The 14,494-nt window shown below is 36.7% G+C and overlaps 1 protein-coding gene across 1 annotated transcript in view; it reads right to left on the minus strand.

Annotated features, from left to right (window-relative positions):
* Window positions 1–1,531: 1,531 nt before the first annotated feature.
* The window catches only part of INSC (INSC spindle orientation adaptor protein), a 63,328-nt gene continuing 50,365 nt past the window's right edge, over window positions 1,532–14,494 (minus strand). Inside the window, exons 9-12 of the mRNA XM_058026751.1 lie at window positions 5,494–5,560; window positions 3,751–3,906; window positions 3,032–3,108; window positions 1,532–1,660 (exon numbers count right to left, since the gene is read on the minus strand). Of these exons, the coding sequence (XP_057882734.1) occupies window positions 1,532–1,660; window positions 3,032–3,108; window positions 3,751–3,906; window positions 5,494–5,560 (429 nt within the window). The remainder of the gene's footprint in view (window positions 1,661–3,031; window positions 3,109–3,750; window positions 3,907–5,493; window positions 5,561–14,494) is intronic.

Consider the following 14,494-nt stretch of genomic DNA (forward strand, 5'->3'; position numbering starts at 1 on the left):
ATTGTAAGTTTTGTAAGGTTTTAAAATTCAGTCAAGATAGAGCTGATTATACGGAGAGGTCACAAGAAAGACATTAAGGCAGAGACTTCTTAACTCATAAAATCAAGGGAGAAAAAAGTAACCACCTTTGTCTCACTGCTTGAAGGTTTCTTATATACAGAAGATGTGGAAGGCAATCACAGCTTCACAATTTCCTGGTGCTTTTCGTCCAAACACCACATAACACTAAAGAAACATTAATTAATTAAGCTGCTTAATATATCTACAAAATACAGCAAGAAAAGAATGTGGGGGGGTTTTGGCAGATATCCTAGAACCTTGATGTTGCTGCTCATAAAATGATCCAAAGCAATGTTTGGAAGCCATGAAAAAAAATTAAAACTTTTTTCATAATCTACAGAGTGCTTTGAGAAAAATCAAGGGAAAAAAAAAACACCACCAGATATTGTTGGTTGAGTAATTTTCAATAGATGTAGTTTTTCAATGAAAGAAAAAAGAAAGAATTAAGAAGAATGCTCATGGAAAAAAAAGTTGATTTCAAAATAACATCTGTTATTTAGGTTATCATCCGTTTCTCAACTCCCACAGCTCCTAAGAGTCCCATTTAAGTTTTAAAAATACAGAACTAGTTAGCAAGCCAGAAAAATGAAAATTCAAGTCACAATTAATTAAACTCCTCAGGTTATTTAGTATAGGTGTGAACAACTTTTCACAAAAACAGTAGCTTGAATGGTAAAAACATGTCTGGACATTAGCACTTCCAGTTCTTGTAAGGCTTGGAAAGGAGAGAAAATTGTCACTGTGTAATGGTTTTAAATCATAGGAGAAAAATTTTACATTATGAGATAAAACATACACCATCCAAGATTTTTCTAGAATTCTATGGATTTCTTTAGGAAATTTCAGTCAATGTAAATAAAGAGCTTTCTGTTATTGTGTATCCTCTGATGGAACAGATCTTTATACAGCATAAGAATGTATTCAAGCATCATTTGAAGCCAGTGTTTGAACATTTTTTGGTAATTTTTCCCTCAGTTACAAAATTCTATTAAAATATAACAGTTAAGAACTGGACTCAGACTGTAACATCCCTTTCATTTCAAAGTATATACTTGCAGCTTTTAGGATTATTTTTCTCCTAATACAGATGAGGCTAAAACATTTATTAAAAAACCTACAAAATGTCCTAACTATAGAAAAATATCAGTGAAAAAACATCATCAGAAGCATTTAACATCAGAGCAAAAAGTTCTTGGCTTCATTACCTTAATTCAACTATATTAAACAAAACATTTTGCTAGATGGCAATGATAAGGTATTGTGTGTCTTGGCAGGAAAATGAAATAAAAAATTACCTTTGCAAACCACAGTAACAAGTTTTCTGCCTTTGCTCTGACAAACCACATGTTCATGGGTTTAGAATAAATAAGTCATAAATAACAATAGGACTAAACCAAAATAAAATTGTACACGTGCTATCTTACTGTGTACCTATCACCTTCATCATTGTTCAAAGGTTTTTGGCTCCCATTTATACAAAGCTCTCTTCCATATTTGTGCACAGCAGAAAAGAATCCACGAGTCTGGGCTTTACCAGCTGCTGAAAATCTGAATCCTCCAGCCCATCAGGACTCATCACTGCCAGTCTCCTCAGGGCTGCCTAGAAAAACAAAACAGCATCATTGCAATGCAGTTTGGGAAAGGTTTCATTTCAGGTTTGGCAAAGCCTTCATTGCAGAAATTCATTATAACCATACCTAAATACCAGCCAGAACCCACAACTGAACTGTGCAGGTCTATGAGTTCTGCTACCTGGGTAATCTCTCCTCCCTGTCTTCATCTGTCAGATGAATCGGCTCTCATGCAAAGTTATTCAATATCAATTATTTTGGGGCACTTTGCTTTTAGACCTGAGTAACGTCTAAGTACAGTTCAAGCCCTCAGACACCAGTGGCAATACCTATCAGAGCTTGAAGCAGCTTACGTCTCAAGAATAATATTTTTGCCACATTTTTATCAGAAAACATCTTCAGGCAATTACTAAAATATCAGGAGAAGCAGAATTTCTGAGACAGGGAGGTAGGTAACGTCTCAAGCAATAGGCATGGATTCAAGGAATGTGCACCAACAACTTCAGTGAGACAGAAAAATCATAGTCTGGTTTGTTGCCATTGCTCTGTGGTCTCTGCTCTGACCACACAAGATTAACAAGTCTTCTTGGCATGTAGGAAGAATAATCACAGCATTTTCTATGCTCACATTTATACTTTCTTCATCCTGAGTGAGACCTGCTTAAATGAACAAGCTGCAATAACCAAGCATTACTATTATATTTAAAATAACATTAATATCATAAGGCACTGTCAGATGATATTCTTCAGTCTTCATTCACCAGAGTTTGCACTCCAGCCCTAGATCACCCATGTCCCCAGAGGCCTCTCACAGAAAGCTCAGTGAAATCATTCAGCTCTGGCATTTGGCTCACAGTGCATGCAGTGCAGGGCCAGCAGATGGGATCTTTCTCCTGAGCAGAGACAGTCTTAAGCTTCTGGTGCCCACTCCTTGCTGGGCACTGTATTGTCTTGGTGACACAAATAGAAAAAAATGGATTGGAGTGGAAGCAAGAAATATCTTTTCCTCTTTTTGGATGTTTTACATAAATATTTTCGTATATAGGCGTGAGTGCAGATAAAGGGCTGCTACCCCCATGACTCAAGGCTAATTTCAACAAACACAGAACCATCACAGGATGGAATTTAGGAATTAATGAATCCTTAAATTCCAAAGTGTTCCAAGGAAATTTTTGGTGCTCAATAATGTGAAGATGGAGCCATTTTTCCGTATGTGCTTAAATCTTCAATCTGAGGATGAATAATTGACAGCATATAGGATTACGCTTAAGGGGAAAAGCAGGAGACCCTGACATGAATTTAAAACATTTCTGCAATACTTATGCATTTTGAAATCTAAAGGGATGTTTTTTCCTTAATTTTCCAGAATGAGCATGAAAGGAAGACTAAAATGTACATACCAGACATGCCACTAAGACAGAATCACTGTTATTTCTTTCTGTTGGTGATCTGCAAAGTTTAATCAGGCGAGGAATACCTGAGAGCAACAAAAGAGTGTCAGGAGAAATAATTTAGAAAAACAACTTCTTATTTTGTGATATTTTTTAGATGCATCACATTTATCCTTTTTTAGTAGATATGATCTCTAATGCAAAGATGATATGCAAATACTTAAGAGACCTTCCATGGAGATATGCAGTTCAGAGCAGTCATAATTAATAGTTGTAAAGCATAAACAAGTAAATTGGGTTTACTTGCTGCTGCAGTTTCACAGTGGAAATTGTGACCTCCATTTCTTCCCTACCAATCTTCCCACACACCCTTAAAAAACTCCTACCCAAAGAACACATTCCCTCCCATTGGATTCATCACATCTGGGCCTGCTGGGGTCCCAGCCTTCTGTGCCCTGACAGATCCTGCATAAAGGAATGAGGATGCAGCAGCGTCATTTGGCACAGCAAGGCACAGCTCTGTGCTGAGTGGTGCTGCACCTCAGGCTCCTCTGGGAAACAAGCCAGAGGTTCATTTGGTTCCATCTCCTCCGTCATCCTCTGGACATACTCTATAGGGAATATCTCTCACAAAGTTCACCAAGTGAGGCTAAACATTAAAAAGAGCTTCTCCATGACTGGCAGCTGCTCCCGCTTTCAGTGCCATTAAGCAGGAGACACCTCCTTACAGCTGAGTTTTACAGCTGCCTCTGCCACCTCGGGATCCCGGCTGAGCCGTGCCAGGGTCACCGCAGATTTCTGCTGCACTCGCTCACAAGCTGCAGCTTCTGCTGGGTTTCCAGAGGAGGATTTCTCAAACAGCATCTCCATTAAAAGCTGAACACCTGAAAGAATACAAGAGCCATCGTTATCCACTCTCCAACAAAAATCTCAGTGCAAAAAAGTAAAGGGGAAAGGAAAGCTGGGCTAATACAGACCAGCCACTGCCCAAAAAGGGAGAATGCAGAATACATAAATGAAGGCTGCAATTTTGACTTCAGTGCCCAGGCACATCTGATCTCTGCATAGGTTTGTCTTCACTAGGAAGCTACAGAACTTCTGGAATTAGAAAATGCACTAACTTTTCCCTCCTCTAAAAGTTGGTATCTTAAATTTCACTAATTTATTTCAGTCAACCAAATGTAATTCCTTATTTGCTTCTAAATTAACCTGAAGGCAATCACTAACTGCAAAACCTGTAGTGACATATTTCAGGTCACCAAACAAAGTTTCACTCTCAATTCAAGTAATTATTTTTTGTTTATTTATATATTTTTAAGCAAGACTTTAAAAGTTTCCTTCTCAAACTGTTTAAGGGTATTTTAGAATGAGTAATCCTTTAATAAAGGAAATTATGAAATTCTGTTTCTTGAATTTACTGTATAACTCTTGACTCTAGAAGAGATAATGTTATCCCTGTCAAAGTGGCTTCATTAACTTATTGTTGCCTGTAGGAGTTGATATTCTTCTTGTAGCATCGCAAAAAAAGAAGATGATTTCTCCTTTCTAGATAATTTTAAATGTAAAGACAATTATGTGCTATTAGACTCCATATGCTATTAGGCATTCAGATTACATCAGGTAGCATCAGAGGATTTTAACTGTTAGAACATTTGCATAAATAATTCAGAGAATTATCATCAGAACCATGCAGCTAGATAATAATCAATCAACATACAAAAAATTCAGAGTTGAGAAGAAAGTACCTAAATTCTCCAGCATTCAAAGACCATTCTCAGAATGTGGCCTCTGACTAGCACCTGTTTATTATAACATGAGGCAGACACAAAAAACATTTCCACACAGGATGAGTGCCAACCCCTCTCAAAAGCCAGGGGGCAAATGTTTCTTGTGAAATTCCATGGCAGAGTATGTACACAAATCTTATTTACTGTCATTGTCCCTGACAATCCACTGCAGTGTCTAGCATGAGTTAGGCCTACTTGACCTAGCCAAGCAATATATGTGAATTTTCACTGTAATTTAATGTTTCCCAAAAAAAAAGGAAAAAAAAAAAAAAGGCACTCATCTTACTCTATTGCTTGGCCTTGAATTTGCTGGTAGATGTATTAATAAGGCATTTACATCTTACCACAATATTAACTGTATTACCACAATACAGCTTGCTGAAACACTTTTTACTTTTTTACTACTATTCTTTGCATCTAGGATTAAGGCACACACACAGAACACAAACAATGTGGTCACAAATGCAAAGTTTCCTAAAACAGTGGCATTTTATTTCATTTGTGTGGAACCATCCCCAGGACTCATTTTGCATCCTGCAGCAATGTGCGATATGCAGCAGAGACAGGATGCAAAATGAAGCTTTATTAGTGAAGCCTTTCTCCTCTACCTTGTAAGTACTACATTCCCATCTACTCTGACTCTACAGAAAGAAATAAAAAATATAATTCAGTTAAAATACATACCATTTCCTTGAATGATTTCTGAAGCACACTGGTCCAACACAGACATGTTTGCCAATATTGTTACCACCTGTTGTTAAAAAGAGAAGGAAATATGAAGTCCAGTCCTACAATTCAGTAATATTAAATACAATTGTGGTTCATAAAATAAATATGGCAGAAACATGGCAAATATTTGGGAGAGCTGTTATTGCGCTGAATCTGTTCGGGAAAAACGCTAAGAAATCCTTGCAAGAGATTTGGAGTTTTGAGCTTTGATTCAAGGGAATATTTAAGGAATATTTTCCAGTTTTGTTGAAGTCAAGAATTTTCTGCATGTCAAGGCACTGTCTCAAAAGTAACTGGACTTAAAATTCTGTTTATACCTTTCTAGAGGTAAAAAACCATGGTTAAGTTTTGTACCAACATATTCTGTGTTGTTATGTGCACAAGCTCATTCTAAGATCTTGATTTACAGAATTTCTTTTCCCAAATAGCTTTAACTGTTTTAGAGATTAGGTGTAACTCAACTTGCTTAAAGTGATGCAGCAAGCCACTGACAGAGCCTGAACCCTGTGGTGCTGTTGGCATTCAGTCAGCCATTCCCTCATTGATATCACATACTTTCTCACACATCCTGCAAGACATGCTTCTCAGTCCTTCAAATACTTTGCTTTTTGCATGCAGACACATCCCAATATTAACAGCATATGTGAGAGACCAAATAATAAGTGCTAGAGATCTTCATAATGCAAAACAGAAATAATATTCTTTCTTAAGAGGTATTAAACTTTCTCTAATGTAATTCAGGAAAACTGATCAGACTCAAAAATAAGGGTCAGTTTTGGAACTGGTTTATCAGCTTTTAACAGTACAGTGTCACTTCAGAAACCAGCAAACTTCTTAGATGTAAGGAGGCATAAGATCAAATCACCATTCTGATCTCACTTTGCCATTTTAAAAACAAGGATGACTCATTTCCGATGCTGTGACATAAAGGTCTTCCACTTTTGAAGGTGGTGTTACAGTGTCATCTCCCTGAATAAATATACTTACTTAGCATGCAAATGAGTTGCTGAAACTCTACAGAGTGACAGGTAGAAATATGGTAACTCAGTGTATGTCTATGTATTTATTCCATATTAATTATTAACTGTGTTGCAGGCAGAGTGTATATGTTTTCTCATTCTAAATTATATCCCGTTAATGAAAATTGCTTCCTCCGTGCAGAATCTGTACCCCATGTGGCTCTCTAAGCCACAGATGAAGAATTCAATTAACCACAATTTGAATACATGCCAATTATTCCACTGCTTCAAGTTATTTTGTCTAATAAGTATTTTCATACATAAAAATAGTTTGTGTGCATCTTTTGACACCAAAAAATTATTTGAGGTTATAGCTATACTTCCTTTGTATTGATTATGTGGCCCCCATATTTTGCAATATTTATGGACTAGCTTAGAGGGTTTATTTGTAACATTCTCCAGAGGGGGGTAAAAAAGACCCTTATGATCAATGACCATCAAGTTCTACCTATATTATCTTCTAAAATCTTAGTAGGACTCAAAAGGTAGCTAAGCCATAGAATAGCTCACTCCATATGGATAAACCTTTTTTTTCCCAAGAAAGTCCATTTTCCTGTGATGTAAACAACATAACAAAATAGGATAATGTAAAAATATAATAGGCAAGCAGAATAAAGAGTTGATTTCAAAAGCTCTATTTCCCCTACATTTTCCTCTTTTAAAGTTCATGCAACTTACATGAAAATTTCCTCTCTAACACAAACCAAAGTTCAAGGAAGTTTCCTATTAAGGATGAACTCTCTAGAGGAAAACACAAACAAATGTAGACTCAATTTGCTTCAGAAAGTAACACTTCTGTAAGCACTAGTATTAATGAAGTCTCATCTCTTTTGGATTTAGAGTTGATCAAAAAACATAAATAGATGTTTGCCAGTAGATCCTCTCCCGCTGTAGATTTTTCTTTTTGTATACAGGAAGCTTATACTGCAGTCTTTATCTTTGCTCCTCTTCCCATTATCTGGCTCCCAATTTCATAAAGCCTTAGGCAGTCTCAAAAATATCTATGAAGTCCTGTTGAATCAGCAAACCAGTTCAGATGTTATGGTGAGACATGGAGCACACAAACAGATAGAGATAAAAGTAACTGCCTCATTTCATACTTGAAAATTATTGGAAACGAATGCATACCAAAACCTCTTTCAGAAATGAAATTACTTTCAAATAATTGAAAGTCTTGAAGATGTTTAACATGGAATCTCTACTGTTCAACTGCAATTTGTAGTATCAATTTCATTAATTGCTGAAGTAACTGATGCTGCAAAAGAGCACATTCCGTGATTACAAAGCATTGGCACCTGACAGAATTTACAGTTCTTGCAATTATTTTGGATTCCTAACCCATGCAATGAACTTGTGGTCAACTCAAAGTGTAAGAAAGAAGACATCCTGAAGACAAGCTGCATGAGCTCTGGTCATCTGTCATTGCCTCCCTACCATGGAGAAGGAATGTGCTGAAGCCACATGCCAATTATTGACCTGTGGGATTTGTAGATGCGCTATGAAGGAAATTTTATCAGGGAATCCAGCATAATTCCCTACCCCAGCATCTATATCTCTGCTAAGCAGATCTGCTTTGGAGGTGGATCTTGACCCATGCATTTCCAATACCTGCATTTTATCAGTGCTCTCCGATAGACTGACACAGGCTGGCCCACACTCCTTTCTCAGATCTCCAAATCCATCAAGAATTGCAGGTGCCTCTCTCTGCTAAACCTGGTGGCTGCAGCTTGTGAACTGGGAGCCCTAAATCCACTGTACTAATGAAGACCATAGAAAAATAGATTTGGTCAACAAAAAAATCAGCATAGAAACATAGAAAAGCGTGGGTTGGAAGGGACCTCAGAGATCATCAAATTCCAATCTTTCTCATAGATGGAGACACTTCCCACTTGACCAGGTTGCTCAGAGCTCCATCCAGTCTGGCATTGGACATTTCCAAGGATGGGACATCCTCAGCTTCTCTTGGCAACCTGTTCCTGTGCCTCACCACCCTCACAGTAAAGAATTTCTCCCCAATATCTAATCCAAACTTACTCTTGTTCCATTTGAAGCCATTCCCCTTGTCCTGTCACCACATGCCCTTGCAAAAAGTCCTTCTCCACCTTCCCTGTTGGCTCCCTCAGGTCCTGGAAGCCCTGTGACATTTGTTTGCCATCAGAAGGGAGCTGGATGGATGATTCAGGTCAGTGCCACGAGTAGCACTGCTAAAAACAACCAGAGGAACAGACCTGCAGGGCTCCTCCTGTGCTCAACACCTGCCTGCTTGCCTGGGCTCTGCACACCTGACCCAGGGGGCACTGAGACACAGGGCAAGGCAGAACGTAAGCAAAGGAATTCTCAGCTAAAGCTCATGCTTTAGCACCTTCTGAAGGCACGCCAACTTAGCAAAACAGCAACATGCAGAGATTTCATTGGCAGTAGTAAGATTTTTCACAAGAGTAAGAGATTAAGCAGTTAAAACTGAACTTAAAAACTTTAAATTTTTAAGTTAATTTTGAATGTTTAAGTTAAAATTGAACTTTAAAACTTCAAATTTTAAAAAAGCACACCCAAAATCAAGAAGCTTTGAATGTTCATCTTTAAAGGGTTTGTTGGTGAACCTAGTAGACAGGGATATTTGAGAGGCCCCTTAAGACCCATGGAAAATTTTCCTGTATAATAAATAAAACTAAAAATAACAGTGTTATTTCATATTTTTCAAATGTCAGTACAGCATTATCTTCTTAAGTGTTGCAGTTACCATGGAAATTAATCTGAAATCTAATCAAAAATCTCTATTTTTATAAGCCAAATAAGTAAACAGATATTAAACACAGATACATCTCTAGTGATAATATCAGATATTATTATAAAATTGGCAGTGTTGATCTTTTTTGGTTGTCCTATATATATTTCATAACTTAAAATTTGTTTCTATTCCCACGTAGTTTCCTTCCACTCCCTCAGACTTCCACACATATTGAATTCATGAGTGGTGAATCCTCCTTTTAAGTTCTGTAGTCTGCTTTGCCCTGAACTGTAGGAATTTCAGTTGTCAAGAGGAATTTAAATTTGAGAAACCATGGTTGATTAAGAACCTTTAAAATAGTTTTCTTCAAACAATAGTCACCTTGGAATATTTTTTCGCTAAAATACATAATTACTAACTTATTTAGTTATATTAGTTGTTTAGAAAAGTTTTATTTACTATAATAAAACTTTTCTAAACAACTAATGGTGACTAATGCTCATCAACCAGTGTACAAGGTACTAAATCTTTGCTGCAAAAATAAAAACTAGATATAAATGCTTTGCTATAAAATAAGATACACTGAGAGTGTAAACCTGTAGTTATCAAAGAGATTTAAACTTAAAGAACACTTAAGAACAGAAGGCCTCTCTGAAAACTTTCCCTTAGTGAGAGATTTGAGAAAGTCTTTCTCTTTATTGTGAAACAAACTCCTAGGAAGAAAGATGCCAAAGGATTTAGAGGATGAAAGCACATATTTTAGCCTGCTAAAGGGCCAATATTTTCCACAACTGAGGGTCCCTTACCTCATTTGTGGGAAGGGGAAGGGTCTACAGATGTGGAAGGTGTGGTGCTAATATATCTTTATTGATAATAAAGGCACACTGCTCAGTAGGCTTTTATCAACAGTCCCAACATAAAAAGAAAGACACAACCTCAAAATAAGAATTAGCGAGTAATTTAATAGAGTGGCAAAGTAGATCAATATAGAACTGCTAATTCTCTCAGTTAGTTACTCCTTTAAGGCTGATTCATTGCTAAGTAATATTAATTTTTGTACACATTATAAGAGCATTTTGTAATTCATTCAATTAAATAAGCATAAATCATAGTGTCTGCAAAGTTCCAGCTAGCCATCTTCAGAAACAAAGTGGCACCTGAATATAACTCAGAAGCAACATAGTCTCTGTTTCTGAAGGTAAATTAAAATCATCTGAACATCACAATTCAAGATCCATCCACAGGGAGACAGCAAAAGAGTGCATCTAGCAGGCATCAAGAACAGGCATTACAGCAAGTTGAGGTAGAAAAAGCCTTTCAAGATATTATCTATCAGGAGGAAAAACTTCAGTGAGAAATCTCTGGGTATTCTCTCTGGGACATTATAATGCTTGAAAATAGGAAATAACTCCAATGGCTTCTGATAGCCATTTTTGTGATTGGGAACTTAGTTTTTCTTCCTGAAAACAGACAGCCAGATGAGCAGAAGAAGCTAATAACCCCTCAAAATCAAAACAGTGGTTGGAGACAGGATCTGCTTGCAAAGTCTAGGTTTATTCTGAGACTGTGCCAGAGAAATGTATTTTTGGCATGCTGAGGCAGAGCAACAGAGACTAAAGCTGTAGGAAATTTACATTTTGGAATGAAGTCTTTACTACATTTTTATTTATGTTACTTCCTCTTGCTGACTAATGTAGATAAGGAGCAGGCAGAATAGTCAGGTTCTCACATTATTTGTTTTAAAGAAGCACATAGGACATGCACCCTGGGTGGGTCACATTGTGAAAATACACATCCCATGTGCCCCACCAGGGCACATAACTAACAGTGACTGAGCTAGTGGCCACAGTTTTCTGTCTTTCAGGTTAAAACCTGGAGGAGAAAGAATCTCTCAGACTTCCTTCAAGGCATTGAAAAGCTTCTTTGTGTTTTTCAAACAGGCTCAAGCAGCCAAAGGCACCTAAGAGATCTGATCTCCCCAGAGCAGAGCACAAATGAGCCTTTCAAGACAAATTAGTTTTTCAACTGAGCTGAGATTTTATTCTTTCAACTGAACCCCTTGCTTTGCAAGTGGGAGCACACTGTCCTATCCTGCATAGAATCTAAAATATGAGAGGCAGAATTCTAACTAAGCAGGAATTTTGTCCCAAAAATCTTTTAGCTTTTAACATAGTCAGTTTTAGAGCCCTGAAATATAACAATCCATAACATTGACCATATAATGCCAGTCAGTGCTCTTATCTATTTATGCTGGTCACATGTGCATGAAAAGATAGAGATAAGCGGTTAAAAAGAAAAATAAAAGACATCAGCAAAATTGTTACAATCTTACATAGGAAACTAACTGTAATATCATTAATATAATGGTATGGTTAAAATTCAGATAGTTGGGTGAGTTTGGTCTAATTTTCATTTTTGCATCTGTTACTAGCAGTCATGTTTCTTTCTTGATTTCTTGAGCTTTTCAAAGCAACTTAATTTTTTCATTTACCAGTTCTCTTTCTTGCTATATTAGTTGAAATCATGTTTTCTCAGTGTGATCTAGTCAATACTGGAAAAGATCCTACAATTTTAATGTACAATTTACCATCCACAGAGCACAGTCAGGCCTCTCAGAGGGAAGGGAATTCCAACCACCTTTCTAGTGATCATGGTATTAATGCCAGAGCTGGATATTAACAGAGATCTGTGCAAGAAAACAGTGCAGATACCCTTTTATGAACTTGTCCACATGTAAAGGCTTTGTTAATAAACTCTCCAGTATTCAAGAAATTTAGATTGAGAAGTAGTACTGCAAGTTTCTCTCATACAGACAGGGTTTTTCAAAGAAAATCTAAAAAAACTGTTCTTCTCATTAAAAACATTATTCTCAAAGTTTTTCACTGAGGGTTCAGAAATATTTAGAAATCAAAACTTCTTTATATTATAGTAACATCTGTCTCTAATCTCCTTTTGACACTACAATCTTCTTTCAGGGAGGGGAAAAAGGTGAGGAAGGACAGGAAAAATAAACACAAATGCCTAATAAGGAACAAAAGGTGAAGAACAGAGAAAAGAATGTGGAACCTAGAGGAAGGACTTAAAATATTAAATGAAACAGAAGATCTCAGTGTCTAAACCAGCAGCATCTCCCAAATACCAAGAAGGCAGGAAAGAATTTATTAGGAAAAAAATAAGCAACAATCATTTCCAATTTTTCCTTCCAGCTTAAGAGCCTTTCTCCACCTCAAACTGTTTTGAAACTTAACTCACTGATTTTAGACCTAGGAATAACCACTTTAAAATGGATGTGTTCACTGCACATTAATTCTTTGTCTGCCTGAGTAAGAGAAGCTAAGAAGGTGTTAGGCTATACCTCCACAGCTTCACAGGTAAGGTGAGAATACTAACAACACTGAAGAGACAAGTGGGAATGCAGAGAGAAAAATTGTATTATACATAAACATACTGTGCCCAAACATACATATTTCATATTTTTCTATGTTGAATCTGAGACGATGGTTAAACTCAAAAAGATCCTGGATGATAAAGAGGCTAAGCACCTCTTCTGACAGATCTCAAACTCCACTAAGACTGCATACACTACACTGCTGAATTTAGGCATAAACCCTTCTGAAAGAACATTTTGATGGTTTTTTGAAGTAAAAAATCTGCTCTTCAGAGAATAAGTATCTGCAGAAAGAAACAGAACGTGGGACATTCATATCCATTTTGACCCAAAACTGGGGACAAAGGAATCTGGGAAATAGTGCTTTATGACTGTTCTTATATAATGTATTTTGTTACAAAACTAAGGAATCTCAGTAGAATGTTGCTGGCTACAGAAACAGTCACATGCCTCTGTAAAATGGGCAATGATAATCTTGTTTATCAGTAAGTCCAGTTATCAGTTCTAGATTTCTCTCCTGACCTAATCTAACACTGCCCAGGAAATGAAAGAAGAAGGAGGTTGGTGTTTGGGTAGCAAAGACAGAAAAGGTTGGGGTTTTTTTTAGTTTAAGTTTTTTTAAATGTTTTTTGTCATCTGGACAAAAAAACTTTACAGAAGTCATAAGACAGAACAATTTTAAAGGTGCTTGAGCAGTAAAATATTTTTTGCAGTCAGTGCACAATCTATATCCAAATCCTGGGCAGAATGTTATTTATTATGTTATTTATTTGTACCATCACAGAGGGTGATAACTAATAATAATTTTATGTCCTGTATAGAAGGACATAGTGTGAATTTAAGATGAGGTAAAATGGCACAAAAGAAAACAAATTTCCATGTTCCTTTGCAGCATTTCAGCTTCCTCCCAGGTTTGGTTAACAGTAAAGCACACTCCAGTCTAGCAGAATAGAATTTTCTTAAATCAGCATTAACACTAAAGTAGTAATATAGTTAGAAATATTAGGTAGCTTTCTATAAGTAGTTGTGCTACTTAAATTAAATATTTGTATGAAAAACAGAGCATTTAAGTTTGAGGGGTCTTTTATACAATTTTCTATTTTGTATCAGCTATGTAAGTTTTTACTTTGTTTAATCACTTAAATATTTAGTATAACTTATTCCAAATCATCTTTTTTACTGACCAGGATGACTTGGTCATTCAGAATGGACATCAGTGCATGAAAATATATTCCATATTGTTTCCATTATCCAAAATAGAATCTTGAATCAAAAATTTTCAAATCTACTCATCTTTAATGTACATCTCCCTAGGCAAATGGCTACTGTCTGGGACATAATATTATATATACTGGGAAAAGATTCTGAGTACATTACTTACCTAAAAGGATTTCCTGTCAAAAGCCAAAATCAAAATTTATGAAACCAGTATAAAATATAGTATTGCAGTGCTGTTTTTTTAGCTGAGTGTATTTTCCTCATTGCAATGATAGACACAGAGCAAATTAAAAGTCAAAGTATTCCATGAGACGGCTGTAAATTGGCATCCAATATACCATCCCCACCCCCAAATACAAGACTGAAGCAAGGGGAGCTATTCACTCAAACACACTTGTTCAGGAATTTGAAGGAAGACTTCTCTCAAGGCTTTGGCATTACCAAAACTGTTTAACTGGCAGCTCTTAAAGACAAGATGAGCAGCACTCAGATTCCACCTGGACATTCAATGCTCAGTAAAAACCCCAAGGAAGGATTTTATAGTTCCCATAGCTGCAGGAGCCAAGGAGGCAGCTCAGAATGTCCCTGCAGCACTCCACAGAG

Source organism: Melospiza georgiana, chromosome 6 (genome assembly GCF_028018845.1).
Source record: "Melospiza georgiana isolate bMelGeo1 chromosome 6, bMelGeo1.pri, whole genome shotgun sequence".
In the NCBI taxonomy this organism is placed as follows: domain Eukaryota; kingdom Metazoa; phylum Chordata; class Aves; order Passeriformes; family Passerellidae; genus Melospiza; species Melospiza georgiana.